The 21,476-nt window shown below is 35.3% G+C and overlaps 1 protein-coding gene across 2 annotated transcripts in view; it reads right to left on the minus strand.

Annotated features, from left to right (window-relative positions):
• Positions 1–600: 600 nt before the first annotated feature.
• Positions 601–21,476, minus strand: part of Olfm3 (olfactomedin 3) — a 212,573-nt gene continuing 191,697 nt past the window's right edge. For both annotated transcript variants that reach the window (XM_040752001.1, XM_040752000.1), the window contains exons 4-6: positions 17,990–18,209; positions 4,751–4,857; positions 601–3,605 (exon numbers count right to left, since the gene is read on the minus strand). In XM_040752001.1, the coding sequence (XP_040607935.1) occupies positions 2,928–3,605; positions 4,751–4,857; positions 17,990–18,209 (1,005 nt within the window). In that variant the 3' untranslated portion in view covers positions 601–2,927. The remainder of the gene's footprint in view (positions 3,606–4,750; positions 4,858–17,989; positions 18,210–21,476) is intronic.

Here is a 21,476-nt window from a genome sequence, read left to right on the forward strand (position 1 = left end):
TACTTTTTATTTCCCCCCAAATATATTCTTATATATCATTTCCAAAACAACAAGTTGGTGATTATAGAGCTAAGAGTTAGTGCTACTTTTCTTTTAGGAGATTCAAACTTCAGAATTAGTCCATGTACACCACATCTTGCTAGGAGAAAATTCTTTTTGTTGTGATGGTAAGTAATTCACAATTTTATGTGGTTATATTTCAGGAATAATCACTCTGATTGTAAAAGTTGTACTCAGAATTTCGCAGTGACTTTAAAACCTGATGACATGGTTGTGCTTGCTTGTTAATTATATGTGACATCAATACGAAATAATTATTTTCTTAGTTTTTATCACCAAGAGTTCTTTAAATTATAAAGAATTGAACGCAGTGGAGATAACAATCAGGGCTACTGAGTTTGTGACAAAACAAGGCTAATCACTCATGTTTTCTACATACACTGCATCTGCTTCTTCTTTCTCTTATTTCTACACATTGTTAATGCACTGGGCATTACCATTGTGTGAACTTGTAAAAATAAATTTAGATACAGGTAATTAACTTTGTGATTCAAGGTCCACAAATAGAAATAACACATCAACACAACCTGACCACGGACATATTATTTGAATTACACAGATTACTTTAATGATCTGATTAATTTAGAAAATACCAGTTACATAGTTCACTTCAGATGAGGATTTTCTGAGCTTAGATTCTATGAATAACTTTAAAATATGCATTATTCTACTCATAAAATTACTTTATTTGCTGGAGATTAAAAAGGAAACAGTGATTAAGTTCTTATTTATTTCAGGCACAAAACTGAACATAATTTATTAAGGAAATGCTCCTCAACTGTAAATGTTTAATGCAAGTCATATTTTAAGATCATGTTACCCCACTTCTGGTGACAACAAAATCTTATCTTGTTCTAACAGCACATACACTATATATTTGATAGGTGATGAAATCATACATAGAAAACAACAAGGCTCTGTACAAGATGCACACACCTCACAAATAAGTCATGGTCATCCATATTTTAAATGTATGTGATACCACATAACATAACATGAGTGGTTCCTATTAGAGTCTGTCTACTTAAAACTTGATTCATTTCTAAAGCTGACATGATTTTTACCTTATACAGATTGCTATATAAAGTATGAACTGCTTACTTTTGTGATATGTGTAGTTTGACAAATGAATCTCCTAAATTTTCTGACTCTCCTTTGTATACAGGAACTTATGTAAATGTTTGAGAACAGAAGACACCATTATTTAAAAACGCAGGGTGACTGTCAGATCATGCGTATGTTTTGTTGACAAAAAATAGCTGCTACATATTTAACCTTGAGTTTCAAGATTAATTAATTACATTGTCCAATTTTGACGTAATGATATATGAGAACTCTTCACTTGCAGAATTTGAAATGAATTACTATAAGCATCACTATCTGTCTACAGAGTGCTTTGTCTTCTTTATCTTATGCTTATTTTAAAATGTGGTGTGGTATTATATGTATGACACAAAAAGTTAAACTTTATGCTATATGCTATATTTTAGATTATATTTTTAAAATTTTAAAATATACCCTTATTAGTTTCAATAAAGCTGCCTTAGGGGATTTCTTTTTAAAATATAGAAGTTACATTTAGCTCATTGGTTTTATCTTCTGTAGAATTAGTAATATGAATGCTAACAAATTTTTGCTTTTCAGTTTTTTTTTAATTTTGAATGTACTGTGAGACAAGGTTTCATTTTTCTGAATTGATTACTTATACATTTGATACCAAAGGTGACTCCCTGATTCTTTTCATCATTTTCTTTTGTGCAAGCTTACCAATAACACTCTAGGGTTCATAATTTTAATATAGAAAAAAATTACATAAATTTTCTTTCCTTAATAAACTTCATGTGCTTCATATTTTTTATAAGAAATGACATCATTGAAGGTTGTATGTAAAATATGTTAAAATACTAATATGTATGCATATATATAATAACACTAGCAATGATAAATGAATAGGATCAAATGCAGTCTATAACACAGACACATATTTTACAAACAATTTTGTGGGCTACTTCCAGGAAACTGGGTATCACTACATTGAACTGGTGCATTCAATTGGTGAATTTCAAATTCAGAGTCAATGGGAGAATGAACTTGGGACAAAACAGAGATTCTGGATACCTGACTTGATTTTATTTCTTTAAGTTATAGTGCTTATGTGAAAGGGTAAGCCAAAAAGATCTTTCTTGGCCACACTTGAAAACTCACTTGAGTAATTGCTGAGATTAAATTTTAGTGCATTTTATAAAAAATATTACTTTCACAGAAGTGAAGAAATACAATTGTAAGATGGTGGTTACAATGATAGAAATACATATTGCCAAGAAAATGTCAGCAAGACATTTAGAAATGACTGCACAGCACCGCGTCAGAGAATGTGGTTACAGAAATATGACTGATAGTATTTTTCACATAAATAAAATCTTCAAATCTTTTTATAGAAATAAATTTGGGGAAGTGCTTTTCTTTTACCTTAAGTCCTATGAAAATATTTCTGGATGTAGAGCAAGAGACAGTAAAAAATATTGACAGTGCAGAAAAGAAGACATTCATGCATTTAAGCCACAATTAGTCTGATTCTAATACAAGGTAGATCATTAATCTTTTGCAAAACTATGACTCTAGCCACTTAAACTCTTTTTAGTGCTTTGCATGACAAGGGCATGATAGGCCCTATAAATTTAGGTGTTAAGATGTATTTCCAAAATATTAGCTTAGACAAATACTTTTTGAAACTCCAAATATACAATAAAATGCTTTGCTTTGGAGAAACGATGACATGTCAGCCAAGGAGTAAAATTGAACACATATAGGGTTCTATAGAGTTTATCATAAATGACAGTGTAGATAGATTTAAAAATGACGTTTGCCTATGTGTCATCTTCAGTCTTAATTATGTGGAATAAGGTGACATTAAACAGGACCTGGTGACCATTGTTCCAGGCATAAAGAGCTCTATCTCTTGCATTGTAGTCAAGCATGGATATGTGGAAGTATTGATTATGGAAGGGGATGTCCGTGTACTCATATGTGGAAGTTTTTGTGGAATAGGAATAATACACTTTGGCTCCAGTGAGGTGGGAGTTGGTGACATACAGAGTCCCACAAATCATGAAGGATTCCCCTGCACTTCTCTTAGGGTAGCCGGTACTCCAGCTCTTCATCACCTCTAAGGTATCTTGATTAAGCTGGCTGATGACAATATTGCCTGCATTTTGGTTAGTTGCATACACAGCCCACAGGCCAATTTCATCAGCCATTAGGTCGATGTCAGAGAATCCACCCCATGTGTAGGGGTATACGTTGTGAAAGCCAGCATACTCCAGGCTTCTTTGGGCTAGAACTCTCCCTAAATCAAAGCTGTACTTGATGATGATATTACTCTGATACTTGTTAAAATAGAGTGAGCCATTGTAGACAACATGGTTAGTTCCTGCCCACTTGAAAGGGAGGTTGTATGTCCTTGATTCAGCTCCACTGACAAAGTCTGCAATGGACTTGTATTCACGTACTATTTTATTGTTAGTGTAACTGTCCATATACCAGACCTGAAAACAAGGGAGAAAAGCAAATGAAGAAATTAAATTCTGGACTTTTATAAAATTCTCAAATAAATACAGTCAAAGTTACAGACCTAGTTTCAAGGTTTGGATGTCAAATATTCTTTCTTACCCGTTTAAATGTGATAGAATTGCCAGTCCTTTTAAAGACTGGCATGTATGGAGGGCCAGCAAAATGGCTCAGTAGGTAAAGATGCTATCAAGCTATCAAGTTGAGTTCAATCCTCCCAACAGGAATGTTAGAAATCAAGAATCATAGTGGTCCTCTGCCCTCTATACACACATGTAAACATGCAAACACACACAGATACATTAATTTTTTAGAAAAGAGTATTTGTATGGAAAAGAAACAGCTGAATTTACTCCCTTAAAAATTAATTTGCTTTTTCTTTATATTATCTCTGGCAAGTTGGTGCCTATTACTGACTAAACCCATTAAATGTTATTCCAAAGCAAATCTCATGGTATAACAACGTGACCAATGTCAACTATAAGGCTTTATGTTTATTGTGCCCCTTGCCCTAAAAATATGTCTATTTTGTTTTACATGCCAGACCTTTGGTTACTTTGTGGCTACCACAGAACCTTATGGTAACTGCTATTCATTGGATTATCTTGCAAATTTTAGTGAAATCATTGCATTAATTTAATAACATACATCATTTGGATAAAACTATTAAGAAACTTAATTTATAATGAATTCATAAATATGTAGAATTACTGTATTTATTTGCATAATACAGATTTTGCCAACTATGCAAACACTCTCAATAGCTTCAGGTGAATGCCTTTTACAATTATCTCTAGCAATACACTGATTTACATAGTTAATTGGTTCACTACTCAGCGCTTAGGTGATTTTTAATATAAAGACCCTATTTCTTATAGAATATTCAAGAAAATTCATATGCAAGTGATTCATATATTTCAAGCATAAGCCAAGACTAAATTCAATGACAATTAGACTAGATTACTCTGATGAATTGTAAGAGGATCTTATTACTAAAATAGGTTTGCTACACACATTAGATATATTAGTAAGAACCCATATTATGAAGAAAAGGAATGGCCTGGGAGAAAATAGTGTAAGAGAAACCTAATTGTAAGCAAAAGCATTTGAAGAAGCAACATACTCTGTTATGTTTTTCAGATGCTAAGGGATCCGTCATCCATGCACCAAATCGAGTTCCAGATGTCTTGACTGTGATGGGGCCTGTGATCTTCATCAATTTGCCACATGCTGAAATTATAGTAACATAAACATGTTTGTTGAATACAGCCAAGGAGTCTAACACACAAACTCAGAAGAAAGAAAAGGGAGGGTGATCCATGAAATGAATGTCACATGTTCTGAACAGAAGATCATCATGGTGATTATAATGTATTTAACCCTCAAAGGAGACATGGCTTGTTATTTAAATACTCTAAATGTAAAGTGAATTACTCTAGGAAAAATGGTTCATATGACCTAAAAAGAAATAAAGGAGAAAAGTCATTATTGTTATATCGATTAATCCCTGCTGATTGTGAGTAAAAGTTTTGGAAACATTGGCTTCTTTCTTTTCTTTTTTTTCATTTCAAAACTTTATTTTCATTGAAAGACACTCATTCTTAATTGGAAATAGATTCTTCATTCATACAATACATCCTGACCAGTGTCCCCACATTCCTCTCTTCCATTTTCCATCTTCTCCAGTTCCAGCCCCTCTCCATTGTCCTTCAGAAAGCATCAGGCCTCCAAGCCAAATAGAACAAAACAAGATACAGTATAACAAGGTGAAAGTCCCCCTCTCTTGTGTCTTATGGTCATTGAAAGTATATAAGCTAGACAGAACTCTGATGTTTATTTTTCCATTGAACTATATCCTTATATAACACAACAGTGAAAATTCAGTAACAGACTCCCTGAAAAGTATAGAGTTTTGAGGGGCCCAATATACAGATAAAAGAGCTTGATAGCACAGCCATGAACACAGAAAGAACAAAACCTTCAAATTTCAGGTTTTCAGACTTGAAAAGAACTTGTAATAAAAGTTTCAGGAACCCAATATATAAAGAACAACATAAATTTCATGAAAAATATTTTTGTGTATATATATATATATGTAGTCATTTTGGGTTATGAATAGGTCTTATGAATGCTGAAGTTTCATAAATGCCAGAACCAAAACCAAAGGACAAATATTTTTTGTGGATTTTAATTAGCAGAATTTAGCAGTAATTTATCTTACACATTATCAAAAACAATTTGACTATAACTATTTTCCTCTGGTCCAAAAAAAGAAATAAACTTAATGTCTATTTATTATTTTTTTCTTTCTATTTTTTGGGGATCTCATTTCATATTTTTCTGACTTCCTATGGCTAATGTAAAAATTGATAAAAGTCTAGTTCATTGCTACTGGTGCCAATGTCTTTGGATGAAAACACAAAATGCTCCAGGCAAATCATGGGCAAAAGCAACCTACCTTGCAGCATATTTTGATTCATATTTCTTACTACATGTTTCTCATAAGAATAATTTGTAATTGGCAGGATACCAAGGTGCCTAGTTAGGAAGATGAAGTATGGGGACATGTTTGGCTTTGTTATTGCAATAGTAACTACACATTCTATAATCGCTAACATTTTTGGATACCTGAATTTGAATCATGTTCCACTTTCTTTGAAATTACATGTGATCCCACCTTTGTTTAGTTTATCATTTTACATACTCCCAAACCAAGTTTATCAAGACTGGGCTAGTGATTCATGAGATTGCATCCTCTCTCTCTCTCTTTCTCTCTCTCTCTCTACCTACCTACCTACCTATCGTCTCTTTCTCTCTCCCATATATATATATATGCATGTGTGTGTGTGTGTGTGTGTATACATATATATTGGAGAGGGTTATATGTTTTATTTCAGTCTATGTACACTGGAAATATATACATACATATTGCTTATATTGATTGGGTTAAGCCTAATTGGAATGAGAGAGTTCAAATTGTTATCAACACACAAAAACATATGAGCTAAGTATTATCCATCTGAAGTAGAGAAATACAAATATATATTGAATGGACATAGTTCATTAAATGATATGAATATATGGTATGTGATAGTGATGTTTAAAAATGCCACACATAAACATTTGTAAGTGAACAGATGAAAAGACCATGAAATTTTCCATTGTCTGAAGATTGAAATAAAAAGGTGTATCCCTCTCCAATTATACATAGTACAATACTTGTGGCTATTTTATTTTCCCTGAAAGATGAAAAATAATTCTGGCTTGAAATGATGGATTAATATATGCCTGTATCTCCTATATTTTTTTATTTCAATGTAATTACAGTGGAGTACGGCAATAAAAACATGTTTTAAAATTCCAAAGACAAAGGAAAGAATAAAAAGAGCTACTTGTAGAGAACTTTGAACACGTTCTTCAAAGGAACAGATGATGGAGATTGTTCATGGGAGATTAGAACGAGATATGTTAGCGCATGCACGTGTGTGTGTAAACATAATTTTTCCATTATGTTAAATTTGAAGATTTTAATACCAGTTAAACTAATTGTTTTTAAATGACTTTGATCTTTAGACAGACTTCTATTTTTCAAAAAAGATATATCTACTTTATGTGTTTGGCTGTTTGCATGTATGTATGCACCACATGTGAAGTATCCACAGAAGCCAGAACAGGACATTGAATCCCAAGGAACTAGAGTTACAGATGGTTGTGATCCAGAATTAAGTGTTGAGAACTGAATCTGTTTCCTCTGTAACAGTAATAAGTATTTTTAACTGCTGAGGCATCTCTCCAGCATAAGACTGAGACATTCAAAGAAAATTTGGATAGATGAAGACAATGACTTAAGTTTTAACTTCTTGAGACTGTGTCTTGCTAGCTTTGTAGCTCAGTCTGTCCTGGAATTGACTATGCAGAACAGGATGGCTTGAATACAAAGAAATCCCCAAGTCTCTTTTCCCCCAAATGTATACAATATTCCATCTGGCTTACTGTTATATATTTAAAACAGATTTTATTAAATGGCACAGATATTATGGTACTGGATTTATAGAGGAAGAAATTATGATAGAGGACAAAATTATGACTAAGTCCATCACTTAGCTTTCAAGAAAAAATATAACATGATAATAATATTACAAATATTTACATTTAAACTAAAATTAATCAGCTCACAATCAAATTACCTAATAATTAAATGGACACTCAGCTCTGTGATGAAGAGACACAGTTTATCTAGAGATAGCAGAAAAATATACAGTTTATAGTGTCAAGAAATACAATTGTAATAATAGATGGAGTATGGAAGAGTTACTGTCTCCATCTTTAAAACAAGTAGAATTATAAAGCATTTCCCCAATAAAGATTTTAAAAATCTTTGTCTTGAAGTCACATGCATTTTGATTTTGGTAAATATTCATGAGTTTTAATAAAACATATTAGATAGAGGCATATAAAAAAGAAACACAAGCAGGAGATGGTATCTAGATTTTCTGCTAACAGAGTATGAAGTCATTAAACAATGCCTATGATTAACTTTTAAAAGTAGAAACTAAATATTTAAATTCCTAATTTCACCAATAATATGCCCTATATTTAAAATGTTAAATGGGTTAAACTCCGGGGAAAGGAACTAAAAAGAGAATGTTGCTTTCCATTTCAAGCCCTTTAAAAATGTTAAGGACACACAGAGCTTCCCATCCTGGCAGGAGCCATGCAACCCAGATCCCAGATCTTCTCTTCTACCAACTAGACCAGGGAACCAGCTGGTCCAAGTAAACAAGGCCCCACATCCAGGCCTGCCTTCCAGTGCCTGGGGACTGCCTACTGACTGACACAGTACCTCCCAGTCTAGCAGGAGCCAAGTACACCAGATCCCAGGTCTTCTCTTCCACCAACAGGACCAGGGGACCAGTGGGACCAGCAGGACCAGTGGGACCAGTGCCTGGGGACTGCCACAGAGCCTCCAATCCTGGCATGAGCCATGCACCTCAGATCTCAGGTCTTTTCTTCCACCAAAGGGACCAGGGGACCAGTTGGGACACTAAGCACCCCAGATTCCTGGGCTATTTCTCCATGCACAGGACCAGGGCTAGGACCAGGAAGAGAAGAACTATCAGAGTATTGGACTTGCTTGCACCCACTGAAATGGAACTCTGGTCACCTAATCACCAGACCAGTAAAGGTATCTTTCTGCACCCACCAGAAGAAGATATGGGAAAGAGACAACACAAAAACACACTCAGCAACAGAAAAACAAATATGACACCTCCAGATTCTAGAGACTGGAAATAGAAAAGCTGGGCAAATGGTCAGGTACTACTGATACAAGCATTACCAACAGAATACAAGAGATGGAAGAGAGAATCTCAGGTGTTGAAGATACACTAGGAGAAATGGATTCATCAACCAAAGAAAATCTTAAGTCCAACACATCCCTAACACAAAACATCCAGGAAATATGGGACACCTTGAAAAAACCAAACCTAAGAATAATAAGTATAGAAGAAGGTGAAGAAAACCACCTCAAAGGGTCAGAAAACATATTCAACAAAATCATAGAAGAAAACTTTCCCAACCTAAAAAAAGACATGCCAAAGAAGGTACAAGAAGCTTACAGAACACCAAATAGAGTGGACCACAAAAAAGTCCCATTGCCACATAATAATCAAGACCCCAAATATACAGAATAAAGAAAGAATATTAAGAGCAGCTAAGGAAAAAAGGCCAAGTAATATATAAAGGCAAACCTATCAGAATTACACCTGACTTGTCCATGGAAACTCTGAAAGCCAGAAGGTCCTGGATAGATATTCTACCAACACTAAGAGACTATGGAGGCCAGCACAGACTACTATACCTGCCAAAGCTCTCAATCACTATAGATGGAGAAAACAAGATATTCCATGACAAAACTAGATTCAACCAATACGTATCCACTAACACAGCCCTACTGAAAGTTCTGGAAGGAAAACTCCAACCTAAGGAAGTTAACTACAACCAGAAAAATATAGGCATTAGATAATCCCACTTTACTGACAGCCAAAAGAACAAAGAACCACCACCACCAATTCCAAATCAAAGAGGAATGAGCAATAAATGGTCATTAATATCCCTCCATATTAATGGCCTTAACTCACCCATAAAAAGACACAGGCTAACAGAATGGATTCGAAGACAGAACCCATCCTTCTGCTGCGTACAAGAAACACATCTCAGCCTTAAAGACAGATATTACCTGAGAGTTAATGGTTGGGAAAAGATTTTCCAATCAAATGGACCGAAGAAACAAGCGGGGGTAGCAATCTTAATATCTAACAAATTAGTCTTTAAAATAAAATCAGTCAAAAAAGATGAAGGAGGTCATTTAGAAAGATTTCGAGCTTGACATTTAAGCAAAGACATAATTGACAATGACGCAGTCACCTATTGGCTCATGAATTGAAGGGTTTATATGTAGAAGACCAGCTGGGGAAAGGTAGTATTTCACAATGGTGTGTATGAGGCTGTAGGTTAAGTATACCACCTGAACTTGGATCTGGATCATATCCTTACTCATTTAGGACCTGAGTAATTTCTTAACCTTTTATTGTCTCATGGGTAACAGCAGTAATCAAATATCTCTTGAGGTACAGTTGAAAAGATTAGATAAGTAACACATGCTAAGTATTTAGAATACTAGTCAGTACATAGAGAGACGCTATAGGTATATTAACTGTTAAATGTGTTCCTGGTATGGATCTAAGACTGTATAAATTGGGTGTATTTGGATATCTGATTTCAAGGGTAATCTGTTGATGGGAACAGACTTTGGTTTAGATGTGAAGATGGAAAAACAAAAATAAATAAAGAATAATCTAGTGTAACATAAAAATGTATGGCTTTCTCACTTGGGCAGATTTTAGTGCCATCTACTCAGACAAAGAGACAGAGAGGAAAAGGAAAGAGAGGAAAAAATCAGGATTCCAGTGAAGATGATTTTAAGCTGTGCATGGCTTAGTATCTCATGGGAAAGTATAATGATGAAGAGAGCGGATGCCCCTGTGAAAAATGATTTAGACATTTGTGAGTATGGTGATAATAGTGAATGTCTGAGGATGTATTAACTTCATGAAAGACATATGTAAAGACCTGCATGTTCAGAGGAACTCTGCAAATAAAATCTAGGAGGCCCAGCACAGGAGTTCTGGGAGAAGCTATCAATAATACGGAAAATATGAGGCTTTATGAACTCCCAGTTGTGGGAGTAGCTTTTTCTGAAAATGCTTCTTGCCTTCAGAAACTGAACTTTGGCCCAATCTTGCAACTGAGTTAATAATATACCTTGAGACTTTTAAAACTATGTACTAAATCTGTTTTCCTAGTGTGTATTCAGCCTGTTTAAATTGTCTTTAATAAATCCATGTAAACAACCTTACTATGTCTTGGACTTCCCATTACTCAGTTTATTTTCATGTAAGCTAATATATAGCTTCAATCCTATAATACATACTCCTCTGTGCCCCTGGATCAGAATTGTGCTGTGCTGTGTGTGTGTGTGTGTGTGTGTCTGTGTGTGTGTGTGTGTGTGTGTCTGTGTGTGTGTGTGTTGTGCTATTCATTGGCTGAAAGCAGGCATAAAGTTGAAAGGAGCTTAGAAAATAGTAGCAACTATAAATATAGAAAGAACTATGTGAATATGGTTTGGAAACACCTACTTGTAGTTTTGAGTTCTTTTGGGGTGGGGCATAAAGATTTTCCCTGTATACTTTGTTAAAAATAAATTAAAACAAGCGATGTCTTATTCCCTTTGCATACCATACTTTCTGTACTGTTCATTCAGCATAGGAAAAAGCCATTTATTAGGGACAGATGGAAGACAATTGGGAAGAAGTGAAGAATTCAAACTTAGGTTTGGAGTTGGTCTAAATTATCCAAAGAAGATGACTCTTTTTCTTTAACATGGCACCACTAGATCAAGCAAAAAGTTCTTCAGAAGAATGGTATGTCCTGTAGAGAATATCATCTTGTTGACTAACAAGACACTTTCAAAGAAAATATCTATAGTATTTAGTGGAAAGAAATTATTGATGATCACAAAACTTATGTAGAAAGTGAGAAATCATAATTTGAATGGGAGTTAATTTGAAAAATGCTATAAATCAAATGGCAGCAACAGTAGTTCCTTTTTAGGAAAAAGAGGGAGGGAGGGAGGAAAAGAAGAAAGGAGGGAGGGAAGGAGAGAGAGGAAGAGAAGAAGGGAGGGAGGGAGGGAGGAAGGGAGGGAAGGAAGGAAGGAGAGAGCGAGGGACAGGGAAACATGTGGTCTTAAGAACTCCTCCACTGCAGGTGGGAGTGTCAACTTGTACAGCCACTTTGGAAATCAGTATGGAGATTCCTCAGAAAAATGGGAATAAACCTACCACAAGACTCAGCAACTCCACTTTTAGGCATATATCCAAAAGATGCGTTCATAGCAGCATTATTTGTAATAGCCAGAACTTGGAAGCAACCTAGATGCCCTTCAACCGAAGAGTAGATAGAGAAAATGTGGTACATTTACACAATGGAGTACTATTCAGCAGAAAAAAATAATGGAATCATGAGATTCGCAGTCAAATGGATGACACTAAAAGAAAATGTCTGACATTTTGTTATATTGGGGGGCAACGGGGAATTGAATTTCATTCAGGTTCAAGATGTGTTTATATAGTGATGAAGAGAAAGTGGTATCTGTGGTCATGGTTCATCCAATAAGCAAAACATAGGTAAATATCAAGTCACCACTGTGGTCCTGTGATAGCCCTCACTGTACTATTAGCATCAGATAGACAACCCCAGGAAGAAACCAACAATGAAAGAGCTCTTTGTGTTACTTTCCAGGAGAAATTTCCTTTAAATTGGTCATTGATTTCCTAAGCTAAAATTTATCTTGTGAAATAAAATCAGGAAAATTTAATTGGCACATATTTATGAAGCTGGCTGCTTTCCCAGTTTCAATTTTGTAGGTTTTGGTGTCAAGAAAACATAGGCATTTTCACATTCTAAAGGGACAGAAACATAGGAAAAACAAACAAACAATAACACTCATTATTGTTTCGTGACTTCACCTAACTAGCTTTTGCTGAAATGAATCATTGTCTTTCTCATTTTACTCTCACTTTCTAGAGGACAAAGGTAGGTAGTCAGGAAATATAATTTCCTCAAATACCTGTGAGACAAATGTTCCTATAAAGGTGTATGGCAGCAAAAGGGGGGGGGGGTGGAATCTTGCCTCATTGATTTTGCCAGCTACTCTTCTCTGTCTTCAGGAGACCCATGGAAGTATCAGAATTGATAACATTCTACATTCAGAAAATACACTGAATAGGTTATTGAGTAAAGTGGCCATTTTATTTCTCTGATGATTTTATGCATTCCTATTCTATTGTCAGTTACCACCCATCATTGCCTATCATTAGCTGAGGAAAAGGTACCATTTAGGATGCAACATGAGGAAGCTGTTTGGATTATTGATGCATAAAACACATCTACCCTCTTTACTTAGTTCTTTAGCATATGAATGTACTTTATTGTAGTTCAGTCTAATAGCTTCTAACTTTGGATCCTTAGGCCAAACCCATTCATATAATTTAGATAGAGTAGGGAATGTATCTATGGACAGAAATTATGTCTTTCTTCTTAAGGCCAATGGAGAACTCATGTAATAAAGAAATACACATGATTTGATTTTATACTCAATCCATTAAAACTCCTATAAAAAGCTTATCTCTACCATACTTTGGAAGCTCTGTAAAGTTTCACTTATATTATTTAAATGCTACCTTTATGTCTTGTTTTGTCAATTATGCTGCTAAGGGACAGGATTGGGATAGTCACACTGAGATTTTGTGGAGATAGCAACAGTTAAATGTGTATGTAATATCTCATATTTTCTCAGAAAACACAATTTTACTTTCTGAGTCATTTAAGAAATTACTTCAATTCTTCTATTTACCTTTTCTAATAAATATTGAATTAAAATATATCTTAAAGGAGGATTCTACCTAAACTTAAAACTAAATGGACAATACTGTAATGAAAGCCCTGGTAATTTAGAAATTTGATATTTCTTCACGGAATATAGTTGTATCCTTAAGAGATTTAAATATAGTTATAATTTAAGAGCATATAAACATATGGAAGACTAATTATAATCAATTTGCAGTAAACTTGAGTATTTACTGAAATGCTGGGTAAAATAATTTCAGTACAAAAGATCGAAAGAAATTGCCTCAAATGTATGGAATTGGAAGCAGTGCCATTTTATGATACAACTTAAAACTTTGGGGATGTTTGTGACATAGTCTAGCAAATGACTTCAAAGGATTTACTGGGGATTATTTCAATTTAATCTAGAGACATTTTCTCAAAAACTGTCAACAGATTTCTGATTAAAACCTCAGTTTTCCACACCAGAAAGTCAGAGTCTTAATTCTTATAGTCTCTGAGATTTTTGGTGTCTATAGAGTAAATTATTAGGTATTTTTCATTGAAATATCTAAATTGCCCATGTGGAAAGAACATTACCTAGAAACAACACATTGCAAAAACAGGTGAGAACTGATACTGTGGTTTGGTAATCTGCATTTTCTAAAAAAGCTTTCTTGCTTATGAGAGACACTATGTACCCTCCCCCCCACACACAAACCACATATATGTACATGTACACACACTCACACTCACACTCACACACACACACACACACATACACACACACACACACCACCACCACCACCACCACAAAAAAGCAATGCATTTTCTCTGTAAAATGTATAAATAAGCTTAGTGTCCTGGGAGAGTGAGAAAGGGTTGAAGGAACCATGCCATGGGAATGAAACTCTTACAGGAACAGTCAGGGAATGCTGCCCAAAAGTGATTACTGGAAGGTGTTAGGGTTCTAGTAGTTAAGTAGGAAGAGTGTTTTGGGGGAGGGATAAAGAATTAAATGTCTGGGAAGATTAGAATAGACAAACGAAATGAAAGATGAGAATGTTCAAAGCTTGGTGCAGAAGAGTGGTGTATGCTGAGGACTTGGAAGGAGAGGGGAATTGTGCAGTATCCATGTTACTAACATACATCATTCAGAAGTGACTGGATTCAGGTTTAAAGTTAAGTGCCTCAAATACAACTGTAACATGCCCCAATTAGTGCTTGGGGAAAAAACATAGAATAAATACTGAGAACAATAGAGAAGTTCTATCTTCAGCTAAACCAATTAGCAAAGGGGATACTCATTGCAGATTCCAACTGAAACCTGGTGAATGAGGTTCTGGATTTGGGTGGTGAAGATTAGGATGCAGAAAGTTCTGAGAGATGTGCAACGGGAGAATAAGAAGATGTGGTGACATGTGGTAGAAAGGAATTCCAGGGTAAATGAAGAAATAACTGTCTCTCATACTTCCTTCTGGCCACACAGCTGGATGAATGAATGGAGGGTAGTTTTAATAATTAAATTGTATTTCCTGGGTTACATAAACAATTTCTTTTCTGTTAAAAGTAGTTTTACAAAAGGATGAAATATAAACAAGTACCTGCTTTGGGCATGTATTTAAATACGTATACATGGTTAACAAACTTATATTCTCATTAAATGTTTCATTGCATGATAGGTAGAAGACACCACTACTTCCTTGAATGAGGTGCTCTTTCTCTTGTAATTAGCTTATGTTAAAAATCAATAGTAAAATTGTTTTATGGCAAAAAGGGTATCATGTGTAGGAAAGTAATCTGACTTTAAATTAAGGACTTGGACTTAATTTGTTATAATCTTTATATCTAGGGAAGTTTAAGAAATTTGAGAGTGTTTCGTTGCATCAAGGATTAAAACCAATATGTAAAATAGTTGGCATATTACCCTTCAAGCAGTAGGCACCCAATCTTACTGCAATTACCAATTTCTACATTTGCTAATCTTGCTTAAAGATGAGCATGTTTACCTCAGAGAGATGGTCTTTTACACTTCTTGGCATTCAAATACCCAACAAAGTCTTTGCCAGTACTTGTCATGGAGTCAAAAATTTGTTGCGTATAGAAGCATGTATACTGGCACAATGAAAAGTTGGTTTTCATTGTAAAGAACAAATTATCCAAACCCTAGTAAGACTGGTCTCATCACCTTGACCTCCAATGGATGATTTAGTAAAAAAAGATGCATCCCTTGTTTCACTAGAGGGCACCAAATCATTGCCCTAAAATGAAAGCAGCAAGAAGGAGTGGAGTGGTGAAGGGGTAGGGATAGGGGTAAGGTTGGCTATAATCTCCATCAAATAGCTGTTGGTGATCTCAGGGGGTGTGTAAGAGTTTTCACCATGCTTTATTGAACAAATTTTCACAAGCATATAATTATATTCTGCATGTCTTGAAGTCTGATACGATTTAATTAAACGCAGGGGACTTTATTCTATTCAGTCTCTCAGAGGAGAAAGTGAAATAGTTTGGAAAAAGCATCATTGTACTTCACTCAGGCCACAAGGGTGCATTGCTGTGGAAGCTTTGTCTAGTTTCTACTCCCTGCAAACCTTTAATTCTTCCATAGAAATAAACTGACTATTGTCTTTGTAGCCTGCAGGACTTGTGATTCCCTGAAGGCCTTGCTCACCATTTGGGAGTGTCCTTGAAACCAGGAAAGCTAGTTTAATTTTCAATCTTCAGGTTTATGTACTGTACCTTGTGACATTTTACTTAAAACTAACTCCACTGGGGAAGAAAATTGAGGGAAATGCATTTACAATTGTTGCAGTTTGATTCTCACTCCCCAGTTCATTTCTACCCTCTGCTAATCAACTATGTGGTTAGAGGCTCCTGCGAAGAATAGAATGCTAGAGACGGATGAGACTTTTTGCTCATTATTCTATATTGTAATCCCTTCTCCCTTCTCTCTCTCTCTCTCTCTCTCTCTCTCTCTCTCTCTCTCGCTCTCTCTCTCGCTCTCTTTCTGTGTGTGTGTGTGTGTGTGTGTGTGTGTCTTTCTGAGCACTGTAGCAAGTTGGTTTTAGAAGTTTTGCAGTGCTGAATCCATGATATGACCCCCTCTATCCTTTGTGCTAATGGTTCTGTTGTTAATTAACTGCAGTTTTTCCTCCCTCCCAAAATTCTGTTTTGATATTCTGGTGTTTGGAAGATAACAATGATTATGGAGTTAAAAGGATTCTCAGAGATGAAATCATCCAACTTGTACCAACACCAAGAAACGTAGATACTAAGTCAAATATATTTTAATCAAACCCTAACCCAGTGACACCTTAAAATTATGTGCTTTGGTTTCTGTTTCTCTGTACATCCCCCACACCCTATATTTATACAAGTATCGTCTACCCATGTGTGCTTCCACTGGGTGTCTATGTCTGTATTTCTATGTCTGTCTGTCTATCTATCTATCTATCTGTCTATCTCATCATCATCTAACATGTATATCTATCTGCCTTCCATCTATGTTTTTGATTTTCTATTTAAAACCTGTTAAATGATACTCATTAAGTGGCTAGTTGATCTAAATAGTGAGGAGTACAAAATAACATTCTTTTTGAGACAAAACCCATAAGTTTAGTCACTGGTCATTATGCTTACTGACTAGGGGACAATGATTCCTGATAATTGGAAAGAATTCATGAAATAGTAGAACTATGGGTTTCATACATTCAAGTTCAACCAACCAGGAATAAGAAGGATTTGGAAAACATTTTCATCTATGGTAAACATGTATAGACTAATTTTCTTGTCATTTTTACGTAAACCATATTTACATTGCATTTGGACTGCACTGAGCTGTATAAAGAATCTAGGGATTACATAAAGCATATGAGATAGTGTTCATAGGCTATAATTAAGTGCCATACTGCTTTAACAGTTATAAATTTGGATATTTGTGAGGGCTACTAAGGCACTGCTGAGTTTTCAAAGTTTTATTGATACATCTCAGTTAAATAAAAGAACAAGTACCTTTTTAAGTAAGAGAGATGAATATAAATGTTATTGTTTGATTGTTTTAGTCTCTTGGCTGATAGAATACATGTATCAGTGTAGTTAAATTCAACGCATAAATTGTTCTGGGTTTGATTCTCAGGACTAAAAACTAAATAAATGAACACAAATAAAAGAAAAGAAGTGTTTGTAGCTGCTTATTTTCAGCAGACTACTTATCTGAAATCACAGAGCCTTGGCATTGTAGAAACTTAAACAACAGTTCTTAGACATGCTTAACTGACTAAGGAACACTTGGTCTCATGTCTCTGGCCTGACTCCCTCTAACTAGGCCCTTCCGTCTGAATTCCTTCAGTGTAAGGACACTGTCTTCAAGGAAACTGAAGCTCATGACTTTAGAAACCCAAAGAGCTCTACTCACTTAGCTTTTTCATGCAGTCACGTAGCCTGGTCTCTAAGCTGAGGACCCGTTGGTGCAGTTCTTCATAGTCATAGGCACCGATTTCCTCCTGAATCCCAGTGAGTACTGAGGACAGATTCCGAATTTCTTCCTTGAACTGTGTGATGAGCTTGGCATCTGTTTTGTACTGCTCCAACACTGGGATCAGGGGCAGTAGCTCATCCATTTTCTCTTTCAGTTCCTGTGGGAAGAAGGAGAATGTTCCCAAGTCTTTCAAAGAGAAAAAGCTTCTACATTCACTGCATTATAACATGTAAAGGAGTTCATCGAAACAGCTTCAAAGTTCTTCATTGCTTTTTTTTATTGATGTCAGGTAAGCTTTGATAATGCAAGTGACCATGTGACAGTAATAAATCGCCTATCTCAGCTTATCACATAAACTTCCCTTTAAGAGATTACATGCTTCCATATAAAATAAACTGATCCTTATCATAGTTAGAAAAACTTTTTATCATAGAAATTATGATATTTTGTGTTATCTTATTTTTTGCTAGTTTTTATAAAAAGAACAATACATCATATAGTTTGGAAACAAAGACATGATCCCTTTCTCCAATGATGCATTGACTGGTTATAATTGGAAGAGATCAAGCATTCTACTAGAGGGTTGTGAAAATGAATTATCCCACTACTGACTATCCATCCCATGGAACTACATGCAAGAAAAACTGATTCTATGAGTGTTTTCCTTGAACTTAAGACTATTTCTAGCCTTGGCCTTGTACTCCTTTATCTTTTATTTGTGCTCAGGTATTCCTTATCCTTTGGAATATCCTTCTTAGGAAAACTTCAAGGATGGTAAGTTCAACTACATGATAAATCATACAAAACTTCCTAGAGGTTGAGATATACACTGCTGCTTCCATTTTGAATTTTAGTCACACTCCGTTTCCATTTGTCTTACAGCATAGGTAATTTAGGTGTCATTATAAAAGGCAGAGTTGCTTACCCACTCATGTAGTGAATTAACTCCTTATGGGAACAAGGTGCATAGCTTATATAACAGTTGGGCCAGCTACATAGAGCTGTTCAACATTTAAACACTGATTTTTTTGTCAAGGGACCAAGCAATGTATGTTGTCAATCAGTGTCCTCCATTCTTAATCATCACAAGACTAGGCCGCAACTTCATCTTTATCTACAACTTCTGCACTTGTCACCCTTAATCCTTTCCCTTTAACTTGGTAGCTGCTGTGGACAACAATAGTATTGCAGGAGCTTGATTCAACTGTGAATTTATTGCAGATGATGTCATTGGTTGAAGGAGTTCCAAACTTATGATCATTCGAGAATAAACCATAGGTGCTGTCAGAAGCATACTGTATAATTATTTAAGGAACTGAAAATTGCATTTTTAAATTACACTTAGAAAATGTTATTACTATAAATACATCCTAGAAGCAGAAGCTCCCATTGTTGCCCTGATTAATGGGCTTGTGTTTCTTGTTGGGGAATTTTTATGTACTTTATAAATCTGGAAATGTTTGAATTTATCTACATGTACACATTAAATTGGAGGATTAAAAAATCTTGTAATGGAAAAAATTCATGACTATTGACTATTGCAGTCAAAAGGCAGAACTGCAGAACATTTCTCATTTTAGGACTCATCTTGAAATAAGTCCATTAGTTTAAGCATCTTTTGGTACCCCTAAAGAAAATGCAATTGTTTCATTACAATTTTAATGATGAGAGCTCTGCTCATACCATTTGCTGCAAATTATAACAACCACCACAATGAAAGCTTTTCATTTTATAGGTGGGTGTATTCAAAGGAGCAATCTGATATCAAAGTTTTGGAAGTTTCTTTGATGAATTACAAAGGTTTTTAAAAATCTCTTCAAAAAAGTACTAGACATTGACTATTAATTTTGAAGCATTGGACATTTAGTAGAGGGCCAATGATCAGACTATCTTGCCAATAGTTGGTCTCACTGCGATGGGTAGCTTAGCTTTCCTCCTCAAAGATCATAGAAGCAAAAGTTAACAGTGTCATGAGATAAAAATTTCGCAACAAAAGAGAGTTTTGTAACAGAGTATTTTCAGCTTAAACTTGTTTTAGAATGTTCTACTTCTAACATATGTTATCTCGGTACCTAGAGGGAAATGTGATGCATGATGTAATTCAGTGAAGAAATGTGTTTCACTAGCAAGTGCTGAACCTCTAATTATTACTCTGATTTGGGTGCAGGAGGATGAGCTCATAAATGTGGGAATTTGGCCATGTGTACTGGTGTGCATGCTGTATGTTTGTATATGTATGTGGATGTATGAGTATAGGCATGTGTGGGTATGCATGTCTGTGTGAGTGTGTGTGTTTGTGTGTGTGTGTGTGTGCATACACATCATTATGGAGGCCAGACTGTGATGTCAAGTGTTTTTTTTTCAGTCATGCTTATGTTTTTTCCTAAGATAGGGGCTCTCTCAATGGGTAAAGAACTCACCTACTAGGTGCTGGGTGTGGGATAAGACCTGGGAAGAGGCAGGTCTCTCTCTCTTGGGGTTCCAGTTGGGTTTTGGAGAGCAGTGGAGACTGTCAGAGTGCTGACCCTGAGTTATTGGTTTTTCATGTGATTTCTCCCGAATAAAATAACATACAACATCCCTATCCCAAGTATGGTAATCTTCCTCTTCTATAATATGAACAGAAGATTCGCCTCACTTAGTCGATTACTTGCAATACAAGAATAAGGACTTGATTTCAGATCCCCAGAATACACAAAAAGTTGGCAGGGTTTGATGGATGCACACCTGTATCCTCTGCATTGAGAAGTAAAAACAGTCATACCTTGAAGCTCATTAGCTAGTTAATTTAACTTAGTAGGTGAGTTCTTTACCCATCTGCTAAGGATAAAAACAAGAAAACAATGCTTGCCTCACCGAATTGGTCTGATTATTGTAAATTAATAAATATATGAATGTGTTGTGAACTTTGTCATGAATATGTATGTTCAGAAAATGGTTATTGTTGTTTTATTACTGATATTTAGATTTGGATTTCAATATTTCTAACATATTATTTGATTATGTGGACTGTGAAAATCAAATCACAATCACATGGTACTTCCTGAAAATTCTATTTTCTTTTTGGCATCATGACTTTTGCTAAGCAAAAAAACCCTGTTCACTAGGACAAATTTTTTGGGTTCCTTTCACCTTTATTTCTTTGTTTCCTGCATCTACATCCCCAGTCATGCTGACCCAGGGAAGATTACAGGGTTCTTTGGTTCTACCATGTCCTTTGTGCTTTGTATCCTAACATGAAGCATGAGCTCCAGCTCTCTTGTTGCTCTTCTTCCTGGGATTGATTCTCTCTTCCACCTTAGTATTTACAACCTTCTACTTTGATAACAACACAGCTCAAGGTTGTAGATGAAGGTTTCTGTTCTGCCTGGTCCAGCAGCCATTTAGTCCCAAATAAACACAAGGAGGCTTATATGAATTATAA

The sequence above is a fragment of the Mesocricetus auratus genome, unplaced genomic scaffold (genome assembly GCF_017639785.1).
Source record: "Mesocricetus auratus isolate SY011 unplaced genomic scaffold, BCM_Maur_2.0 Super-Scaffold_100009, whole genome shotgun sequence".
Taxonomy (NCBI): Eukaryota; Metazoa; Chordata; class Mammalia; order Rodentia; family Cricetidae; genus Mesocricetus; species Mesocricetus auratus.